General features: G+C 38.0%; 1 protein-coding gene across 1 annotated transcript in view; it reads left to right on the forward strand.

Annotated features, from left to right (window-relative positions):
* plppr4.S (phospholipid phosphatase related 4 S homeolog) overlaps positions 1-23,536 on the forward strand; it is a 42,946-nt gene extending 19,410 nt beyond the window's left edge. Inside the window, exons 3-7 of the mRNA XM_018259858.2 lie at positions 7,510-7,639; positions 11,562-11,757; positions 13,407-13,464; positions 18,517-18,690; positions 20,249-23,536. Coding sequence (XP_018115347.1) covers positions 7,510-7,639; positions 11,562-11,757; positions 13,407-13,464; positions 18,517-18,690; positions 20,249-21,592 — 1,902 coding nt within the window. The 3' untranslated portion in view covers positions 21,593-23,536. The remainder of the gene's footprint in view (positions 1-7,509; positions 7,640-11,561; positions 11,758-13,406; positions 13,465-18,516; positions 18,691-20,248) is intronic.
* The last annotated feature ends 212 nt before the right edge of the window (positions 23,537-23,748 follow it).

Raw genomic sequence — 23,748 nt, forward strand, 5'->3', positions numbered from 1 at the left:
AAATATATATATATATATATATATATATATGCAAATACATAAGTTCAAAAAACGCTGACGGCTTTTCCTTTTTTCAGAGTGATAGCCAGCAAAAGTACTTAAAATGTTTGCCTCTCTAGCTGCTTTTCTCCATACATTTTCTAACATATGGAATATTAACTATACAGTGGGCTCATGTGTAGGGAATTATAACATCTCTATTATCTTTATTAAGGTTCCCTGGACATGTATAATTAACAGTGGCAATGTAATGTATTCGCTGCAACATAAAGAAGTCTATTCAACTTTAAATTTCCCGCCATATGTAAATTAACTTGATCACAAGACCTCTAGCGAAGTTGATCTAGGCAAAAATGAACGCTAGCACATTTTCGCTTTGAATTGCTCGCATTGCCAAAGTAACGCTAGCGAAAATTCGCCATTGTTCAGCGCCCAGGACGAGACTCTGCATGTTACTGAATTAGAGTTGTCTGGGTGAATTTTCGCCTGGCGAAGTGTTGCGATGGGTGCATTTACTAACTGGGGAAAATTCGCCAGTTAGTAAATCTGCCCCTGTGTCTCTATCACCTTTGTAGTATATCTTAAACTTATACTACTTGTTGGTCTGTAATAATTAGCTACAATACCGGCTATGACATCAATAGAGCATTTTTTAAAAATCTCTGGGGCAATACAAAACAGGTATTTAATTTCAGCCTGATCAACGTTAGATTGCAGATGATAATTATGTGAGGATCACACAAGCACACAGATCAATAATCATTTAGTCAAACTAAATGAACCCAATGGCCTGGTCTCTCTGCGTGTGGTCAGCTTAAGCCCTTTCCAGTCATGAGGGGCCTAATTAAGACTGCTCATGCCTTTCACAAACTTTAAGGGAAAAAAAGTCTGTTTGGGTTAAAAAAGGCCATTCAGGTAAAATTACGGAGATTGATTTTTTGGCATGAAACTCAGCATGAGCAATGAAACGAGAAAGACACAAGCTACAGTGTATTAAACAGGCCCCTATGTGTTTGTGCTGTCAACTTTAGAAATTCACAAAAGATGGAGATTTTAACCATGTAATTTGTTTTTTTATTAGCAGGACAATATCAATAGAGTGGGGTGCAGGACTGTTTATTTGTTTTACGTAAATTTCTTTTTTTTTTTGTTTTGGCTTGTTTGATATGCTGTAGTGGAGCCCAATTTTTAAAAAGTATTCTGAGATTACACTTGTATAATAAACACAGTAGCTACGCTTTTTTTCTGGAGACAGGAAAAAAATCTAAATGGCTCAACACTTCCTATAACCCTATAACTTTCCTATTAAAAAACCAACAGCCCAAGAGGTTTTGATGGGAAGAACAGTGGCACCATTTGATTTGTGCCCAGGAGTTTTTTGAGCAACATGCACTTATAGTTTCTTGAAAGAGTGTAGAGCTCATGGGCCCATCCCAAGCCTGTACAAGGAACACATAGGAAGAGAAGAAATATGTCATCACTATACTCCAAATCAAAGTACCCATGGCCAAATTGTTTTTTAAAGAAGATACAAACAGGGATTGAGTAAAAAGTTAAATATTTTGCTTAGTGAGGGAAGCCCCACATTTTGGAATTTTTTTGTCCATAAAAATGATTACAGCCTGTTTAAGACATTTCTCTTTATTTTCCCCATTGTGTTTCTGATCAGAGCTGAGTACTGACACAGTAGAGAGCTTTATTGGATTGGAACAGTAGCTGCTATACCCCGCCCCCAGAGACCTGAACAGAAAATGAAAGACTATTGGAGGATGTCAAGCCATCCATCTAGCTCAGCAGGGATTCTTGCCAGAGGTTTTTACAGAAAATTGTACATGAAACCCTTTTAAACCTTAAAAAAACAAGGGTAGCTGAGAATTTTCATTTTATTTATTTCCAGGTATTTATATAAGGCCAACAACACATTTACACAGAGCTTTACAGATATTACATATCATTTACATCAGTCCCTGCCTCAGTGGCGCTTACAGTCTAAAGTCCCTATCATATTAACACATGAGCTGTACCGTTATCATTCATTCCTATAAATACCATTCTTTGCAACTTACCATTTGAAATATGTGGATGTTTAGACCAGGTCCTAGTCCAAGGGCAGTCTGTTACTGCAACAGTGCTGTCTCAGGAAAAGTTTTTGAAAGTAGAAGAGCCTCCTACATGACCCTAACGCAAAGACTTTTACTTGTCAGCACTGCAGGGGAACTGGGAAGCAGTTATTTCCAACACAACTTAATAGGTACAAGCTTAGGCTTCTGCATAAACAGCAAAAAAAAAGTAGTGCATTATGATTGTTTTTACAATGTTTTAGTTGTACATGTGAGGCTACTTGTGTATGATATGTTCAGTGTGTATAAATTAGGGATGCACCAAATCCAGGATTCGGTTCGGGATTAGGCCAGGATTCGTCCTTTTCCAGCAGGTTTCGGATTCGGCCGAATCCTTCTGCCAGGCTAAACCAAATGCTAATTTGCATATGCATATTAGGGGCGAGGAGGGAAATTGCGTGACTTTTTGTCACAAAACAAGGAAGTAAACAATGTTTTCCCCTTCCCACCCCTAAATATGCAAATTACGATTCGGATTCAGTTCGGTATTCGGCCGAATCTTTCGGGAAGGATTCGGGGTTTCGGCTGAATCCAAAAGAGTGGATTCGGTGCATCCGTAGTATAAATAGTATAGAGTATAATAGACAGACAGACATACATACCTGACAGACAGATATATAGGCATAAATATTAGTATGCTGAAACAGGAAAGGGCTTTCCCTAATGTGTTGGCTCAAAGTAGGAAGTATGGAATTCTTAGCTGTAAGCTATATTGTAAAGGTTTGCTTTCACAAAACCTTTACGGTTGGTATTACAAATTCACACAGCTGAAGTTCTCTTGGCATTTACCAATCTGAGACTTGCCTAACAGACTGCTATATGGTATATGCTATATTGGAGAGGGATTCATCACTTCAGAGAACATGGTTCCACCCAGTGTCGGACTGGCCCAGGGTCCACCAGGCCTTGAGCCTCAGGGGGCCCCCACACCATCCCCTGGGCCCCCCAGCTGCAAACAACTGTATCGCTGCCATCAGCACAGCCCCCCATCCTGCGCACATGCTCTGTAGTGCAGGAGTGGATTTGGGCACGGTGTGGCCCCAAAAGAGCCGGGGCCCACTGGGTTTTTTCCTGTGCCTAGCCTAGTGGAGACCTTTACACCACTCAAGCCAACAACTGCCCATATTGCCATTAGTTTTGTACATGGTTGTCCATCAATAACCCCCCCCCCCCCAGTGCTTTTGCTGCAGTTGTTTTTGGTTATTTCCGCCATGTAGCCTCCCCAAACAAAAAAAACAGCCTCTGCCTATGCTCTCTGCAGTAGTGTCCATAGTGTCCTAAGTGTCCTTAGGCTTAAGTACTGTTTTCATTTGTTATAAACCTATTGAAGGATCATGCCCCCAGCCCAGAGTGACACAGGAAAACAACATGGCTCCCTCTGCTGTCTGTACCCTTCAAGAGCAGCAGGTACCACTAGGCTTTATTGCTTTCATGCCACAACTCTTCAGTAATACTGAATAACCAAAAACATATATAAAGTTGAATAAATACTTTGGTGCAGGGCAGGGGCGATCCTGCCCAATTTGCTGCCTGAGGCAGCCTTTGTTTTTGCCTCCCCCACCTCCCCATGGCACTCACCTTCAGCACCAGACGGGGGTCGGGGGGTCCACGTCGCTAGTGCAGAGAGCGCAATTGCGCTCTCTTCACTAGAAGAGTAGAATTTCCAGGTTGAAAACCGGAAATTCGGCTCTTGGTTACCAGGAGCGACATTTTTGCCGCCCCTGGCAACCAGGGGGGAGCTGCCGCCTGAGGCGAGTGCCTCAACTCGCCTCATTGGCGGAGTGCCCCAGGTGCAGGGGACTTTTTTACAAGTATTATTGTGAAATGCTGTTTAATTGCTAGTGCGATATAAATATATGTTCCCCTATGGTGCCCTTTGTCACTACCACAATTAAAGGGGTTGTTCACCTTTGAATTAACTTTTAGGATGATGTATAGAGCATGATATTCTGAGATAATTTGCAACTGGTTTTCATTTTTTTATTTCAGATTTCTGAGTTATTTAGATTTTTATTCAGCAGATCTTCAGTTTGCAGTTCCACCAATCTGGTGCTAGGGACCAAATTACCCTAGTAACCATGCACTGTTTTGAGAGACTGGAATATGAATAGGAAGGGCCTGAATAAAAACATGAGAAATAAAAAGTAACAATACAAGTAACAACAATACATTTTTAGTTTTGCAGAGCATTTGTTTTTAGATGGAGTCAGTGACCCCATATTTGAAAGCTGGAAAGGATCAGAAGAAGAAGGTAAATAATTAAAATAAATAAATAAATAAATAATGAAGATCAATTAATACGTTTTGGGTATTCTATAACACACTAAAAGTGAACGTAAAGGTGAACCACCTCGTTATGTTTACCATCTAAGGCTAATGCCAGACGCAGCAGATCTCAGCCTCAGCCTACATTACATCAGTCCGGGTTCAGGCACATGTGTCGCATTTCAGTGATAAAATGCAAATTCTGGATTTTTGGCCTGCGTTTCTACTCACTGGCACCAAAGAGCTGAGAATGATTGAAATTCACCTTTCTTTCTTTCAAATAAAAATGGAAATTGATGGCATATGAGATTTGAAGGTACTTTTACATATGAGGAGCAATATGCAACCAACTAAGTATTAGGTTTCTTTCAGCCAGCTATTTCCAACTGCTCAGAAGATAAGGAAGTGAACTGTTTCTTCCCCTGACATCACATCCCTCTATTTCAACACACACACCCCAGCTTTCCCCTGCCTTAACTCATTCTTTCTCACCCAATCACAGCTGCATTTGATTCTGCCAATCTTTAAATATAAACCAGTGTAATCTGGCTGCTGGTCATTCAGATCACTTGTCATGCAGCTCCCACATTTTACTATATTGTTAACTAATGCTTTTGTACTTTACCTAAATAGTCATAGTGGCAAGTTGGGACACAGTGAACAAATATTTAGATCATCATCATCATTTGCCAACTACTTTCATTTAAGTCCGGCAATCATAGAAGATAATACATGTAGTAGGTTTGTTCAGCTCACCCTTTATTTGCTGTATAACAAATTATTTAATACAGAATCAGATTTGACTTCCAGAATAAAAACAGGAGCAGTTTTTTTAAAGCAATGCTATTTTACTGAAAGGTTGTTTTAAGAATAAAAAATACTGATGTCCTGAATAATCCAATCCATCATCTTTCTCTGAATAGTTAACACCCACATTAATCATTAGGGATTAACATTTCAGAGGGTGGTAGAAAAATCTATAGATTTTGTTATTTCTTGAGATAGACAGGGCAAACAATACAATTCCATGTTTGGTCCTTGCAAGAATCATTGCTAACATCCCAGTGCAGAGATAATCTACCTGGATAATATACTTAGCTCTGCACTGTCAATCTAATTATCTACCTCCCAAGGACCAAACAAGGAGTATCTTCTGTTTCCCTGTCTGTCATGTACTTTCATCTGTCATTACTTTGTAAAAATGTGTTTTACGTGCTCTGTCCTACTTAAGAAGGGAGATTTCATGTCATATATTTCTTGCTTTACAAATACTCTGAGCTATTTTGTTTCTTTGCGCTCATGATAGATAGATAGATAGATGATAGATGATAGATATAGATAGATAGATAGATAGATAGATAGATAGATAGATAGATAGATAGATAGATAGATAGATAAAATAATGCTGAGTGCATTTACAAAAATACTTCAAGGGGCCTATTTTGATTGAGTTTTTAAGTGGACAAACTAGAAATGTTAGAGAGAAAAAAACTCGAGATTTATTATGCTCCAAGGCTGCTAAAAATCCAAATCCAAAACTACTCCAGCCAAAACCTGTGAAAGTCATGTAAAAGTCAATCGGAAGTAGTTTCTTGCTTTCATGTCCTCCGTGGGTTTCAGACATTTTTCTGCTGATTTTTTTTATGACAATTGAATTTGAAAAAGTCACACCTTTCGAGCAACAATTCAAAAAAGTCTCTTGAATTTCTCATGATTTTGTCTCAACTTTTCCAGCAAGTACTGTACTTATTTATTTAGATTTTTTAGTAAATTGAGAGCATTCGTGGTTGAGAGTTTGGTCAAATTGTTTTAAAAATTAGAAAATAATACCCCCCAAAATGTGAAATTTTTAGCATTTAAACATGAGAAAATAATACACCCCAAAATGTGAAATTTTTAGCATTTAAACAAATATATAGCAGTTGATAGATAAAGAAGTTATTCCTGACTTTACTCATAATGGGGACTAATTTAAAGGTGCTGGTTTATTTTTTTTTAATTTGAATATTTGCATATAAAGCAGTACAGCGGAAACATTTTCATTGCAGGGAGTTTAATTTAGGGCTAATTTGGTGAGAGACAAGTTAATATTTTTGAATGTAGCATATGTGGTGTCCATATTCAAAGAGTGAAGGTAACATCGTCACAGCACAGGGGTAGAAATGTGGGTAAAAAAAAAAATATTATCAGAAAGTCTACCACAATCTTAATTAGGGTGGCCACTTAATGCTGTGCTAGATATTTTTAGAACTATAGCTAAATGACTGATACAGCAATATTTTCCAGTATATGTAACCTTGGTTTAAACTATTTAACTGATGTTTTGAAAGATAAAAGTAGCTATACCAAGCAAGGAACACTTTCAATAAAAACCATGTATGTATTGTGCTATTGTTCTGTAATATTAAAACATTTGTAATATTATAATTTATTATTAATAATTTCTTATATTATTTATAAAGCACCAACATTTGAACAGTACTTTAAACAGATTTTAAGAGGAACCAATATGACAAACTATTCAGCAAGCAGAAGCCAAACGTGACATGCAGGTGCCTTGCCCATAAGGAACTTACAGTATCTGTATTAACTGAGGTATTGGTTAGCAGCAGTGTTATATGTTTGTGTTCCCCTACACAGTGTTTGTGACAAGCCCTACCAAGCTGAAAATATCTGTAAACTGACCATTTAACTTGGGTAAATGGAGATTCTCTTGTTCTAGTCCCATTTCAAAGGACAAGTGTGAAAATGTATAGAGTCTATTGGGGGAATGTAATATTGGGTGCTAATGCAAAAATAATTGGCAATTCATACAATGTATACAATGGTCTTTGCGAACCCCTTTGCCCCTCACACAACAGTAAGATATCGATTATGAATTCATTGTATGCAATAGTGTGCAGTGTATGAAATAAAACTAGAATAAACAATAAAAAAGTTGTTACGTTTGATCCAAAAGCAGGTGTTAAAGGTTTGCAATGCAATAAAAATGTTACATTGTGACATGCAAATTCGTATTCTTATTTGTGTGAAGATTTGTTTTCTTTGCGAATGTTATTACATTTCCCCCTCTGGGTTTCTTCTATTATCTACAGCACAAATAATGTTCTCCTTTTCCCTTCAGATCATGGTAGGAGAAGGTGTTTTATACTGCTGCTTGTCAAAGAGAAGAAATGGAATAGGAGCAGAAGCCAATATAAATGCTGGAGGATGCAACTTCAACTCTTTTCTTAGAAGAGCAGTCAGATTTATAGGTATTTTAATTGTTTCTACAAATTGCAACCATTTCCTCACCAAGTCAATACAAGATAGTTTAGTAATAAAAGAAATGACAGTATGCATTAGTTTCTGCAACCTAACTAAAAGAAGCTACACCCATTTAATAAACAGAAAAAAAAAAATTTAAGGATAACTATGTACTACAATGACTGAATAGTTATATACCTTACATACATGTGTCTATATGCACCCCTTTCTACTTGTTTGCTGGTTGATAGGCATACAGATCTAGTGCAAGACCCATGCATACGCCTACTCGCTTAATTTTGATCAATAAAAACATAGTGACGACATCATTGTTGGATGATGATGGTCACAGCTTTATTAGAGATACAACAGTGCAGACATCAAAATGCAAAACATAAATAATCCATAATAACATCCATATATTGGCAAATACAAACAAATTACTGGACACAAGACTGTCTCTTGAGCCCCCCTGTCAGTCTGCCCTTCCACAGCCACCCTGAGCCACGATATCCTCCAGCCGCCAAAACCCAGTTCAAAGGATACCTGCTGCCAACCCCAAGCCTCATTGAGCGCACTTTTTAGCGCTCCATCTCCCCTCATGGTCACCCACCTTAGGGGTTTAACCATCCACTCAACCTGATCTTGCATACCAGACCAGATCATTGTACTCAAGCTTCCTGTGTCTCACTACCACCCCCTCCCATTTGCCTGCACGAACTTTGAAACTGCCTTGTTTGTTTTAACTCTGGCCCTGTTTATCGCCTGATGTGCTCCATTGGGATAATCTCAGACCATATAAGGCAGTCCACCAGGAACAAAGTCCACAACCTGAGGCACTCCCTCCTAATATTCTTTATCAGGATTTTCATGGGACACTAACCAATATCATTACCCCCTGAGTGTAACAGCAAAATGTTAGGCGAGCCAACCTCCTTAGCTTCCTGCACTACCGAGGGTATAATCTCCTCCCACCTGAGCCCTCTCCTACTGACCCAGCTTAATTTCACCTGATCCTCTTGGAAACTCAGCTGGCCATTCACATGGCAAACTGTGTCCTGCCATCCAGCCCAGTTTTTTTTTTATTATTATTGCTCAACTCTGTTGGGCCTACTATAAGACCTGAACCTGTTTGACTCCCACCTGCCAATTCTTCTAATAACCTCCTCTCCCAAGCCCCATCTGGCTGTCTCTGTGTAAAAGAGTGGTACTCTGCCACAGCGAGGTTTAACCCCTGCAGCGCCTTTTTCAATACTGCAACAAACTGAAAGTGGGGCAAGGCTGAACCATCCTGATGGATCAGGCAGCTGCCTCGGTTATCTAGCCTAACCCTGCAAAATCCTCAAAATATTTTACTGGGCAGGCAACGTAGCCTTCCATCCCCTGCACTTCCACCATGAATTTAAAAAGGAAGGCTAATGCTGCCAACTTTCTTTCAATCACACTGACCGACACATTGTCGAACAATACTTTGTTGTAACTGCTCCAGGTGCTTGGGGCTATGGACTGCTGTACCCATTCCATCATACCTGACGCACCAGCTTCCACACGAGGTCCGGGCATCAATCTCCCCCCTGGTCTGCTTCGGGCCAACCCCCAAAATCTGCCCCACTGAAAGCAAAACAGAGCATCAGCAATTTCGTTAATCTCACCTGGGATGTGCTTTGGGATTGTTGACTACTGAAATCGCCGCTGTATTATCCGAGCAGAACAAAACAGACTTTTTAGCCAAGAACTGCCCCCAAAGCTCCATGGCCTCTACAATTGGGAATAATTCCAAAAAGGCCAAATTGCCAATGAGCCTTGTTGCTGCCCACTCGGGGGCCATCCTGCCGCGCACCATTTCCCCTGGAAGTATGCACCGAACCCCGTGGACCCTGTGGCATCTGTGAATAGGGTGATCTCTGAATTCTCTACTGTTTCCCCAAGCCAATATACCCTCCCATTGAAGTCCTAGAGAAATGTGCTCCAGCCCGTCAGGTCGACTTTGTGCTCTGCTGTTAGTCTAATGAAATGATTTGGTTGTTTGAAGCCCACTGTTGCCAGGGCCAAACCTCTGAAGAATGTGACATGGCACTTCTGCGCCAGGTGGGGGGAGAAGGGGGAGAAGGGCTAAGCCTGGAATGGTGTACATTATCCTCCTATTTTACAAAAGGTGTACATGAATCTTCAGTGAGTCATGTTATATGTCATATCAATAAGCCCTAATTTACAAAGAATGGCATCACTAAGAACTGTTTATAAGGATATATTTTCATATAAAATGTTTGTGGCTTTTGTGTATTTTATATAGTAAACAATTTGATAAAACCCCTAACAAAGCTTGCAGGCTTTTCTCTATCAATGTGCTTTTCAAACCTTAAAGGCATACTGTCATGAAAAAACATGTTTTTTTCAAAATGCATCAGTTAAAAGTACTGCTCCTGCAGACTTCTGCACTGAACTCCATTTTACAAAAGATTTTTTTTAATATTTTATTTTGAAATCTGACATGGGCCTAGACATATTGTTAGTTTCCCAGGTGTCCCCAGTCATGTGACTTGTGCTCTCGTAGACTTCAGTCACTCTTTACTGCTTCACTGTAAGTTGAAGTCATGTCACCCCCTCCATTCTCCCCCCAGCAGCCCATCAGCAGAACAATGGGAAGGTAACCAGATAACCGCTCCCTGGTAGATATAACAACACTCAGTAGTAAAAATTTGTGTCCTACTGTGACGCTTCAGTTACATTGAGTAGGAGTTACAATAGCTTGTCTGAAAGCAGTTCCATCCTGAAGTGCTGGCTCTTTCTGAAAGCACACGACCAGGCAAAATGACCTGAGATGGCTGCCTATATACCAATATTACAAATGAAAAAAACTCTTGTTGGGTTAAGAATGAAATGTTACATGGTAGAATTAATAAGTTGCAGTATAAACAGTGTAATTTAGAAATAAAAACTACACCAGAAAAAACATGGCAGAATTCCTGTTAGCAACTGAAACCCCAATTTGGCTTAAATAGACAAATACCAACTAGTGTGATAGAGCATGGGCTACACAGGACCTTCTTTCACCAGGATGGGCTTTCCAACGTGGAAAGAGCAAGTGCTGATGTTCTCACTGCTGCCAAAGTGTAAAAGAATAGAGTTGGATGCCAGGGGTTCTTTGCAAAACAGAAGAACAGGCTTTATTCAGTTATAAAGCACCTCAGGGTTATAATACTCACACATGAGGTATGTCAGAATACATGACAGGTACATCAAGGGTGTAGCAGACACAGCATAGACATACACCACTGAAGGAATAGCACGGGTAAGGGAATGAATCAACTCCAGGTTGTCAGTAGCTCCTGTGGCCCAGAATCCCTACAGCAGACGTGGAACACGGATAGAACAATAACCTAATTCTCTTTTTAGTTCTGTGGTCCCTTCACTACAGGCAAACAGGGCCTGGGGGAGAGCTGCTCCCTTCTATCCTCCTTGGTGGAGCTAAAGCTCACTAACTCATCCTCTCTAGAGATTGCTATAACAGTGGCTATCCTGCACACTAGCTGCACCTCGTTCACTGGGTCCCTGTACCCCGACTTCTCTAAAAGGGTTGTCCCTTTAGGGTGTAACACTTTTGGGGCCATGTTGACTCCAGGCTCAATGGAAACCAACACCCAGATCAACTGCTGCAGGCCAAAGAGAAAGGACCTCTCCCTGCAAAACACTTTTTTACAGTGATGCAGGACATGGTCATCAACCTAGGGACAATGTAATGGGTATGAAAAATAGGTACCAATCGTTACATGGGTTTTAACTCAGCAACAGGGAATGGGGGCACTGTTAGGGAATGAAACCATAAGGGCCATTATACTTATGGGTCCCTACACACCTTTATACATAAGTTATTTATGCAATGACTTGCCTCATGTGCTGCATGCTAATATGTTTTATTTTCCCTTGTAGGAGTCCATATTTTTGGATTATGTTCTACAGCTTTGATAACTGACATTATTCAACTCTCTACTGGTTATCAAACTCCGTATTTCTTGACTGTGTGTAAACCTAACTACACTTCATTGAATATATCCTGCAAAGAAAATCCATATGTTTTGGAAGACATATGTTCTGGCTTGGATCTAGCAGTCATAAATTCTGGGAGGTATGGAATTTTGGAGCACTGTTTATTGAAAACTTGTAATTTCAATATAGTTATCTTGAATTTGATACATTATATTGGAAGTCTCCAAACTTTTTTTACCAGTGAGCCACATTCCAATGTTAAAAGAGCTGGGGAGCATGAAAAAAGTTCCTGGGGTTGCCAAATAGGGCTGTCGTTGGCTATTTGGTAGCCGCTATGTGGACTGGCAGGCCTACAGGAGGCACTGTATGGCAGTACATCTGGTTTTATGCAACCAAAACTTGCCAGGAATTATAAAATAAGCATGGGCTTTAAGGCCCCTGGGTGCAAAATACAAGGGGTGGGTGAGCAACATTTTGTGCACAAACGTAAGGTTAAAGAGGAAAACAGGGCCGGAACTAGGGGTAGGCAGAGTAGGCACGTGCCTAGGGTGCAAAGCCAGTAGGGCACAAGGCACGTACCTTCTCTGTGACGTCATCCGGGTGAGCCCAGCATCGCACACCACGTTTGTAATGTTGGCTATCACAATCAACTTGGCAGAGCGAAATCTGGAGCTGAGAACCTGCGGAATGACTGTTTAAATCGTAATCTAAAGTGTACATATAGCCATTGCATGTGGAGCAACTGTTGAGCAATTTTGTATTGATGCTATCAATTCTTTTAAATGTATGTGAGTATCCAATCTTAATTCACAGGAGGTGTCACTGTTTCTAAGTAACTGGTTAAAGAGTAAATTAACCCTGCAAGTGAAGGAAAATAAACACTTCCCCTAACGAGTTTGACCTAAACGAAGGGTGTAATATAAAACAATGATTTCTATACTATTAACAATTATGTTCCTTTCTGTCTATCCCCAAGCTTTTTTTATAAAAATAATCATGTACCTTCTCTGCCTCCTACTCCATGTCTGGTCCCCTTTCTTTCTACTCTTGCGCCGCTGTTCAGTGGGTCCATTTGTGCACACCTGTCTGTGATGAGCATGTGCATGCGCCTGTTCATGCATATTGATTTGAATAAGAGACTGGAATATAAATAGGGTCTAAATAGAAAGATGAGTAATAACAATAGATTTGTCATCTTAGAGAGCCTTTGTTTTTTTAGATGGGGCCAGTGACCTCCATTTTAAAGCTTGAAAGATAATTCAAAAACTATTGAAAAGAAATAATGAAAACCAATTCAGAAGTTGCTTAGAATTATCCATTTTATAACACAATAAAAGTTAGTGGCAGATTTATCAAAGTTCGAGGTGAATTTTCGTATGCAAAAAATTAGAATTTCAAGCTATTTTTTTGTGTACTTCGACTAGGGAATAGTCCAAATTCTATTTGAATTTGAAATAAATTCGAAAATTCGAATATTGAAATTTATCATGTACTGTCTCTTTAAAAATTCGACTTCGACCATTCGCTGTCTAAAACCTGCCGAATTGATGTTTTAGCCTATGGGGGACCTCCTAGAACCTATTTGGAGTCAATTGGTGGACTTTGAAAAATGTAAGGTTTTTTCGGGAAAAACTTCGATTCAAATACAAGTTGGTGGTTTTAAATTCGAAATTGTGTGGTTTGACCAAAAAATTTAAAAATTAGAATTTACCATTCGAAAATCTGCCCCTTAAGGTTACCTTTTATAATCATGTGTAAAATACTTACATTTTTGTCTTTTTCTGGCAGAAAGTCATTTCCTTCTCAACATGCCACCCTCGCAGCATTTGCAGCTGTCTACATTTCTGTAAGTAAATTGCCTTCCTATATGTCTGTCTGTATATTTTATGCAAAAAAGTTTACAGAATTGACCTAAAATGGACCAAAACTAACCTGAATGATAAATCAACATATCTACAGTAGAATTTAAAAGTGAATGTTAAAAAATCATCCTCCAACATTGTTAACTCTGTGTCATACTGTAATGAAAATGAAATGGTGATATATATATAGGAAAATATCAGTGTCTCAATCATTTAGCCATATCTTTATGAATATCTAAGACAGGAAATATGGACAAGCAGTAACTCCAAGTCTAACCCTAAGGGCAGAGACACACGCACAGATTCGGGGAGATTTAGTCACCCGGCGACTGATCACCTCTTCTTCGGGCAACTAATTTCCCCAAACTGCCTTCCCCTGCCTACCCGCCACCTAGAATCTAAATCGCCGGTGGGATGGCACTCAGAGCACTTCATTTTCCAAACCTTGTGAGGCATCATTACATTCTAGCCGGGAAGGCAGTTTGTGGAGATTAGTCGCCTGAAGAAGAGATTTGTCGCTAGGCGACTAATCTCCCCGAATCTGAGTGTGTGTCTCTGCTCTAATTGGCCTTGAAGCTGGGATTCCTGGTTTATCTATGAGGTGAAACTACCATAATCCCCAATTCTCATTTTATCTGGATGAGCCCCCTCCTGCAATTCCTTAATGCGCTCCTAAGGCAAGCCCCACAGTCTGGAAACCACTGATATAGGTAATAAATAAGTCAACTTGTGCTTTTTTTAAAGATTAATTTGAGGGTATTGTGTTTTCATTTGTCACAGTTAATTATGCATACTGTACCTACAGTAAATCGCAATAGAAGATATTGGAGAATAATGTATTTTGTACATATTTTTATATTTAACATAGGTTGATTTTGTATTAAAGATTATTCTATTACCCTGACTTATCACTCACCCACCTCCATAGTGACAAAGTAGTGACTATTTTGTCACTATGGGGGTGGATAAGACTATCCTTTATTCTTAGATTTATACCTCAATGGGATACACTTTCCCCACCCTACATTAGCCCTAAGACATTATATATGTCACCTACAAAGTAGTTACATTCCAGATTTAAAGAATAATGGCGTATGTGTGTGAATGTGTAAGGGACCAGGTCAGGAGTGTATAAATGAAACATCTTGTAACCAATACCTGCCTAGTGAATAAGCAGTTTTCAGTATCATATAAATACTATACTGGCAAAATGTGTTGCTAGTGGTGACACATTCCCCAAAATAACTGAACATGGTGTAAGAAAATAAATTAGAATGCTGGGATTGATTAGCAAAGGAAACAGAGAGAGGCAAAATGAGTGGAAGCAACAGAGACAGGTGTGCCTGCACTGCTGTAATTATACCTAGAGAAATAGTGGCTGCTAGGATGAAATTGGTGCCTTTTTTATATACTCTTAAAAGCAGCCTTTTCAATTCATCCTGTGCTTCTCTCTGATAATGTAGGAGAACTTGAATGGTTTTATACTTGTTTTGCATTGCATTCTTTCCCATTAAGTCTAATAAGAATTATAAAAGCCTATCCACCATTGCAAAATTATCTAAGGCTTGTACATGTTTTATCTCAATTCTTGCATTATAAATTGAATTCCAAATGCTATCATTATCTAATTAGCTGTATATAACCCTAATTTGGTTACTGTCTCTTTAAATAGCAATCAACCCATGGCAATCCAGGGCCCTGAGTCCCTTTTGCCTCATGAAAAGTACTGGGCATTGGGATTTACAGCGCAATGCCTCCACCTAGGAAACACTGAGGAGCACATCTCAGGTGATTTCCACTAGGAAAAATAAAACACACACAGTTTGCAATAAAACAAATATAAACTTTATGTAAAACTGTATTTAGTAACTTTGAATGCAAATTACACAATATAACTTTACTCTGGAAAACCTGTGTGAACTATCAACCCCATGGCACAGTCTCTCAATGCCACAGTCCCACACTCCACACCGGTGGATAAATGTAGAATAAATCCAGTCAGTTCAATGTCCCTTCCCCAAGAACAGTAGTAGCTGCTCCCACGTGGTAGATACACGAGCAAGACCTGTCCTCACCCTGTGGAAACGCATAATGGCCAAAGTATCCACAGGCAGGAGATAGAAACTGGCTCTCCCTGATGCTCAAATACTTCCTCAAAGCAGAGCAAAACGCAGCCCTTTCCTTTTCCTTCTCCCTGGAAAATTGTTTCAACCAGCGCTGTCACACTCCACAGATCTGGATCTCTCTGGCTGCAGGGATTCCTTTATAAGCTCTTTTGGAAACATTTGACTCCAAAATGAGGCAGTCTGCTTCTTCCAAGGATGCACTGGGATGCCCAACCAATCAGATGTCTCTCCAGCCTGTAACTGGGCTGGATGATGTCACAGACAGAAAAACAGGTTAAGGATTTTTTCTGATCCCCTACATGTATTACATGGGACACAATGACTTTATATGAGTGTTGCCCAATCTGCACAGTGCCTATTATAATTAAACATTAATTTTCCTCACCCTCCAGTAGCCACAGGTTGCCAGGGCCTGTTGGTAGTTATAGTTCATCAACAAATTCTGTTTGCCCCATTTCCCAGCTTAATTGCCAACATGGACCCCAAGGTATGTTGGTCCAAATTACATGTTATATGTTGTTTTACTACTTTTCTTGCAGGAGAAGCATGCTAAACTGATGTAAACTACTAATTACATTAATATTCTTTATCAAAAAATGTTTAGTACATCCAGATAAAAACTGATTAGTACTGTATCACTGCACTATTATACACTCTACTCACTTCTGCATGGTAATATGGACATACAGTATATTTTTTTTTTATGGTGGAACACTGTAGGCGTTATAACATAAACACATAAAAGTTATTTGGTGCATGAGATCTTTGCTTGATTTTGTTCATGCAGAAAATATACTAAAATAGCACAATAAACAGCTTTCTCTTATATAGCTCAAGTATAAAATGTTCAGCACAGATCCCATGCTTATTTAAACCAACTAGTCTACTGTTTAAGACTATGGGGCAGATTTATCAATGGTCGAGGTGAATTTTCGAATGAAAAAAAAATCAAATTTCGAGTTATTTTTGTGTACCTTGACTAGGGAATAGTCCAAATTCGATTCGAATTTGCAAAAAATTAAAAAATTTGAATTTTGAAATTTATCATGTACTGTCTCTTTAATAATTCAAATTCAACCATTCACCATCTAAAACCTGCCGAATTGCTGTTTTAAACCTATGGGTGGACCTTCTAGAACCTATTTGGAGTCAATTGGTGGACTTTGGGAAAAACTTTGAATCGTATTCGATCTAATGCACTATTAATTAAATTCTTACAATTCGAATTCGGCCAAATACGGACCTATTCGATCAAAAAATGACCTCGACAAAAAAAAGTCGTCTTAATTTTGGTTGGTTTTTTTCAATTCGAAAATTCGACCCTTGATAAATATGTCCCTAACAATGTGATGGAATTCTAACATATCGACGTGTAACTAAATAACCAACAATATCAGAATAAGCCTTAGAACATAACCTCTATGGAATTAATGATCTGGGGCTCTTTTTTACCTACCTGTAAAATGAATCATTATTATAAGAGAAATAAAAACATTTGTGGAGAACAAAAATGCAAGCTCTTTTTTATGGCTTAAAATAAATGGTAATGGCATACTAGAGGTTAACCAGCTTAAGTCACTCAGTCATGAAGTTCTAGGGAAGGAACAGTTTTGCATATGAAATATGCTGTTAAGTTTAGAAGCAAAGAAAGATTGGGATTTGATTGACAAAATGACAAGCTTTTACTGTGCTGAAAATACATATTTTTTCCTCCTACGTTTAAATGGTGAAAGCAGCCAAGGAAGGCAGCCAACCTTGCACAAGTATCAATTAATTCTTCAGGGAAAACAGTCATGTTCTGTTCAGTCCCACATATTAACCCATTTCATGTTACAGGAGAAAGCAGCCCACTTGTGTTTTTTTTTGGTGTAGCACATAATATTATTAAAGATGGAGGTGGGCTGTATTCTTTATCAAATAAATGGATGAAATATACAAAAACCCTAATTTATAGATTCAGACCCATCTATAACTGTTTTGCCTACCAGACCTGAATGTACTGTGACACCACGGCTGAATTATATACTGTACATTTCTTCCCTGATCATTTACAGAAGTCACTTCTCTTCAGAACTCTTTCAACAACTTATAGAAATAGAAACAGAATAGAAAATGTCCCTGCGCCTATAATTATAGAGTACATTACCCATTGTCTTGCTTTTCTGGAGAACAGGCTGAAGTATACAGAAAAACCTTTGAATGCACATTTTCTGTGCTATGGATGCACCTTAATTAAATGTAGGAAATCACAAAGGTATACATTTCCATTTGGATGTGAGTTTTTTGGCAAATGAAATCTGGTTTATTTTCATCAAAGTACATTGTAGATGTATTATGATCGAAATGATGTGACCACAGGCAAAATGATTGTATCAATGCAATGTCACCAGCAATTTGTGTTGCAAAATTATACAATATCCAGTTATTCCTGAAGGTTAGTATATACCACTAACGTTATATGGTATTTTAACCTAATGGGGGTGGCAATTCCAACTTTTCAAAATGTTCTTACCTTTAACTATTTAATTTATAACGTTTAATATAAAACGCAAAGACTGTTACTGTAAAATGTGCAAAAAAAAAGAAATGAATGTAGTTTACATAAATATAATTATTATCAGGGTGATATTATGCATTTAGATCAAGGTATCTGAGACTTCCTAAAAGTGAAGAAATAAAACAGTATTTCTTGCATAATCACTCTTGGATAAACATTTGTTTTGGTTATATCTATTTAAAAAGTAAATTGAAGAAGGCATGGGAAAGTGCAAAGAAAGTAGGGCTCCATGTTAGATTTCAATAGAAGTCCATAATTTCAATGCCTAAACATTACATAACAATAATGTTATATTGAGCACAAAAAATTCATATTAGCCATATCTTATTTTTCCATTTTTTTTTCTTTCATAGATGTACTTTAATGCTACACTAACAGATTCCTCTAAGTTACTGAAACCTTTGCTGGTCTTCTCCTTTATAATATGTGGGATTATATGTGGCCTCACACGTATAACGCAGTACAAGAATCACCCAATCGATGTTTACAGTGGATTTTTATTGGGAGGAGGCATTGCTATATATTTGGTAAGGAATTTATGCAGCAGGCCATTGCGATTTTATACAGTGCATGACAGTGGCACACATTGTTACGTATATCAGTACAGTAAAACAATTTACAGATGGAGCCCATACTGTACATGTAATGCAAGCAGGGCACACAATGCCCTTAATTTCACAAGGAGAAAATATGTGACTTAGTATTGTAGATACTAGAAGTCTATGCTAGCTGTATACAACATTCCCAGTGCAAGCGTTAACCAAAGTTAGATTCTGTGCAAAACTACTTGGGTAAAGAACATTCCAGATAAAACAGCAAGTGATAGATTCTAGTTATATACTGCATATTTATCAAAGAGTGAAAAAAAGAGGTTGCCACAATTTACCAGACAGGGAAATTTATCATCTTTCTATTCTCAGCTTCTATAGAACTCTTCATTTATCCTATGATTAATATTCTCCAAAAATTCTATACAAGTGAAAATAGAGTATTCCTCTCTGGAAACAGTGTCAAGCTCTATTTTTACCTTATGGTAAATATACTCCAAAGTCTAATTTTAGTTTGTGGATGATGCAAATCATTGCTATAATGTTTCTATATTTAGTGGCTATTATAAGCCTGGTTATACAATTGGATTAAATCAGTCGGCAGACTGGTATTGTAGGTTAGTTTTGCACTACAATAAGTTACTTACAGCTCAGTACTTACAGTATTTAGGAAGTGTAAAACCTGTCTGAATCTATGCATTTGCAAAGTAAAAAGTCTTGACATATTTGCAAAAACTGATTAGAAATCAAAATGGTTGTAAACACACAGGACGTCCTTCTTTCTAATTAATGTATCTTCATGAATAAAAAGTTGTTTTATATAATAAACTTTGTAGTAACCAACTGTCTATAACTAAAAGCTTTGCATAAGACTATATTATGTGTCAAAGGGTTCTCTCATGAAAGCTCAGACCATAAAATTCATAACAAGTATAGTATAATGGGGAGGACACTGCATAAAACTGCATTACATTAAGGGGCACATTTACTAAGGGTCGAATATCGAGGGTTGAAAACCCTCGAATTCGACCCTCGAAGTAAAATCCTTCAAATTCGAATATCGAATTCGAAGGATTTAGCGCAAATGCTACGATCGAACGATCAAAGTAAAAAACATTCGATTACGTTCGATTGAATGATAAAATCCTTCGAATCGAACGATTTGAAGGATTTTAATCGATTGATCGAAGGATTTTTCTTCGATCAAAAAAAGCTTAGAAAAGTGATGGGGAAGGTCCCCATAGGCTAACATTGTACCTCAGTAGGTTTAAACTGCCGAAGTATGTAGTCGAAGTTTTTTTTAAAGAGACAGTACTTCGACTATCGAATGGTCGAATAGTGGAACGATTATTAGTTTGAAACTTTCGAATCGAAGTCAAAGGTCGTAGTAGCCTATTCGATGGTCGAAATACCCAAAAAAAACTTTGAAATTCGAAGTTTTTTTCATTCAAATCCTTCACTCGAGCTTAGTAAATGTGCCCCTAAGTCTTAATTTATGTTTAATTATGCTTTCATCATCCGTATTTTCCAATTTTAGGGACTTTATGCTGTAGGAAACTTCCAACCAAGTGAAGACAACATTCCACAGAAGCCACCTCTTCCAATTAGAGAACCTATAAGATCTTTAACAGAAATAAGTCAAGATGCCAATAGGATTCTACCAGGAAAGAATGGCAACACCATAGATGGCATTTCGACCCATCATGTAGAAAATATCTTGACCAGAAATCATAGGGAATCAAGCTCTCTCACAAATATTAAGAGAGCAAGCACAGATGTGGAAGTAATCACACCACAAAGCCCTATGGGAAAGGAGAACATGGTAACATTCAGCAATACTTTGCCAAGGGTGCATACATCAGCTTTAGAAGATCCAGTTAGAAGAAATGCAACAATCCATGCATCAATGGATTCAGCACGTTCAAAGCAACTCCTATCCCAATGGAAGACTAAAAATGAAAGCCGTAAGCTGTCTTTGCAGGTCATTGAGACAGAGGCTGGGCTTTCCCCACAAAGGATAATAGAAATGAGGTCCAGCTCTGAACCAGTGAGGGTCGGTGTTAATGGAGAGCACATTGGCCCAGGCAATTCTTATCTTAAGATGCAACCTGGCAGTGTTCCAGGCTGCAACAATACTGGCATACCTGGTGGGCCAAGAGTCTCAATTCAGTCAAGACCTGGATCTTCCCAGTTAGTGCATATTCCTGAAGAAACTCATGAGAATATCATTACAACATCTCCAAAATGTAGTTCTGCAAGATCAAAATGGCTTAAAGTGGCTGAGAAAAGTGTTGTCTGTCGAAGTAATAGTCAACCAAGAATCATGCAGGTAATAGCCATGTCAAAGCAGCAAGGAATGCTTCAAGGGAGTCCAAAGAGTTCAGAAGGAAGCACAGTTAGTTGCACTGGCTCGATCAGGTACAAGGCTCTCACAGATCATGAACCAACAAATATTGTACGAATTGAAGCCCACCCAGAAAACAACAGGTCAATTATCCAGATGCCTTTGGAGGGAGAAGGGAGTGGATCGTGGAAATGGAAAGCTCCTGAGAAAGGTACCTTGAGGCAAGCCTACGAGCTGAATGACCTCAACAGAGACTCTGAGAGTTGTGAATCCTTAAAAGACACTTTTGGGACAGCTGACAGAAAAAGAAGCAACATAGAAAATGATCACCTTCTTCATGGATTAACTACAATACGAGTTACACCAGTGGAGGGAAGTGAAATTGGGTCAGAGACTGTATCTATTGCTTCAAGTCGTGATTCTACTCTAAGAAGAAAAGGCAATATCATTTTAATCCCAGAGAGGAGTAACAGCCCTGAGAGCACTCGAAACATCTTCTACAAAGGAACTTCACCCACTCGCACCTACAAAGAATGAAACAATATGTAAGATTTCCATTGGTTTAAGATGTATCAAAACTACTTTGATAACGCTTGTGCTCTTATTAGTTTGGGAGATAATGCTAGAAATAGTATTACATGTGCCAAATTACTAATGATCAAATGATCTATGGTAAAACTTTGCTGATGAAGAATAAAAGATTTGGAACTTGTGCAGAAGGGTTGAAAAAAAGCACAAAGCATAGAAGTCAAACCAATGTGAAGAATTAAACGCATTATACAATCAATTTCCTTAAAGAAAAAAGTGACTATAGGAAGAGATGTATTTGATATATCTAGAAAATGCGTAATGGACTGTAGACACTTTATTTTATGAATGTGCCAATTCAGACATATTATGACCTAAATCGAAGAATTTATAGTTTTCTCAGAAAAAAATGTAAAAAAAAAGATTTATTTAATGTCAAATATTTACATTTGCAGTTTATGCACTAAACAAGAATTTTAAAAGTGAAATGTGGTGCTTTAAGCCTAGATAGCATATCAGCTAAAGCACATAAGGAATATTAATGTGTTCTTTTGACAGTCAAGTTGCTTCAGATAGGTAGTAGCAACTGCCTTTGTATAGAATAGGACATCCAGCTCTGTAAATGTGGATCAATCACACTTAACGTTTGAGATTTTGGTGTGGATCCATAAACACTGTTGATTTTTACAAAGTGTGGGTATTATTCAACATGGTATTATAGTTTCTTTTGTTAGCTACAATTTCTATATTCTGCTTAACATTTATCAAGTGCAGATCATGCTAAAGAAATAAAGGTGCAAATAATAGGGACATTCCTACTGACAGAAACAGTTTATTCTGGAGTTTTTACAGACTCTGAATGTTTTTAACCTTATTTTATGATGTTCCTCCTATTAAAATCCCACACCAAAACAGGGTTTTGTGTATTTTAGGTATAAAGGTATCCTTTAATGTTTTAATAACAGCTAACTAAAAGTCACCTATTATTAATGCAGAATACTGCATGAATAACCTGTGGATATATTTGGGAGCACCAAGCACACAAATTCCATAGAAAGGCTTAAGTTAAAGAAGTTAACATGGTAGCACAAAGAAAGGCACAATAAAAGGAATGTCTGTGAAGATATAAGCAATGTGGTAACCGTTATGTAAATTGTGATATTTGGCGCAGGATAAATTGTAGCGTTGGTACAATTATTTATACAGTTACATCACAGTGAATTTAACAATGCCAGTTCATAGGTTGTATGGGTTGCTTATAAATCATTTTCACTATATCAGAAAGAGTATATTTAACACCATAAAAAATTCACAGAAACAGTAGATGAAAGTTGCAGGACAGGTCTGACTGTCAGATTTCATAGTTCACTGATTTTCCAACTGGCAATTCAAGCAGCCAAAAGCCATCACATCAAGAAGTCACAAATTAAGACTGCTGGCAGTCTACATTGTCACTTTGGAGGAAACTGGTAATGGTAGTTGGCATAACGGCAAAATGATTAAAGAGTACAGATAAGAGATCCTTCCAAAATATTCTAAATCCAGATTTCTATATGTGGGACTTGGGGAATGTAATTAATATACCCCCATTTCTACATTTTTGTGCAGCAATGTAGAGCAATATCCTATAACACCTCCCTTCACCATTTTTCTCCAATATCCACACTCTCTATGCTACATGTTAGGCCACAGGGAAACAATGCTAAACAGAGTGATGTGTTGAATTAAGAATGGTGCCAGCAGAGCTGGTGTCAGATCAGGAGGTCGTTTTCAAATTAATATAATTTGCACCTGTTTCTGATACAGACCAACTTCATAAATAACCATATATAATATTTAAAATGATTAGTTCTTATGGGAAAGACCATATTATATAACATTTAGGTGCAGATTTATCAAAGGTCGAATTTAAAATCTGAATTTTTGAATTTTTCGGGTTTATTTTAGTGTAATTCGACTAGGGAATTTGAAAAAAATTTGAAATTCGAATTTTTAAATTGATCATGTACTGTCTTTTTAAAAATTCGAATTTGACTATTCACCATCTATAACCTGCTGAATTTGTGTTTTAGCCTATGGGGGACCTCCTACAACAAATTAGGAGTCATTTGGTGGACTTCCTAAAATTTATTTTTTTTTTTGGTGTGAAAAAACTCTATTCAGAT

Source organism: Xenopus laevis, chromosome 4S (genome assembly GCF_017654675.1).
Source record: "Xenopus laevis strain J_2021 chromosome 4S, Xenopus_laevis_v10.1, whole genome shotgun sequence".
Lineage (NCBI taxonomy): Eukaryota > Metazoa > Chordata > Amphibia > Anura > Pipidae > Xenopus > Xenopus laevis.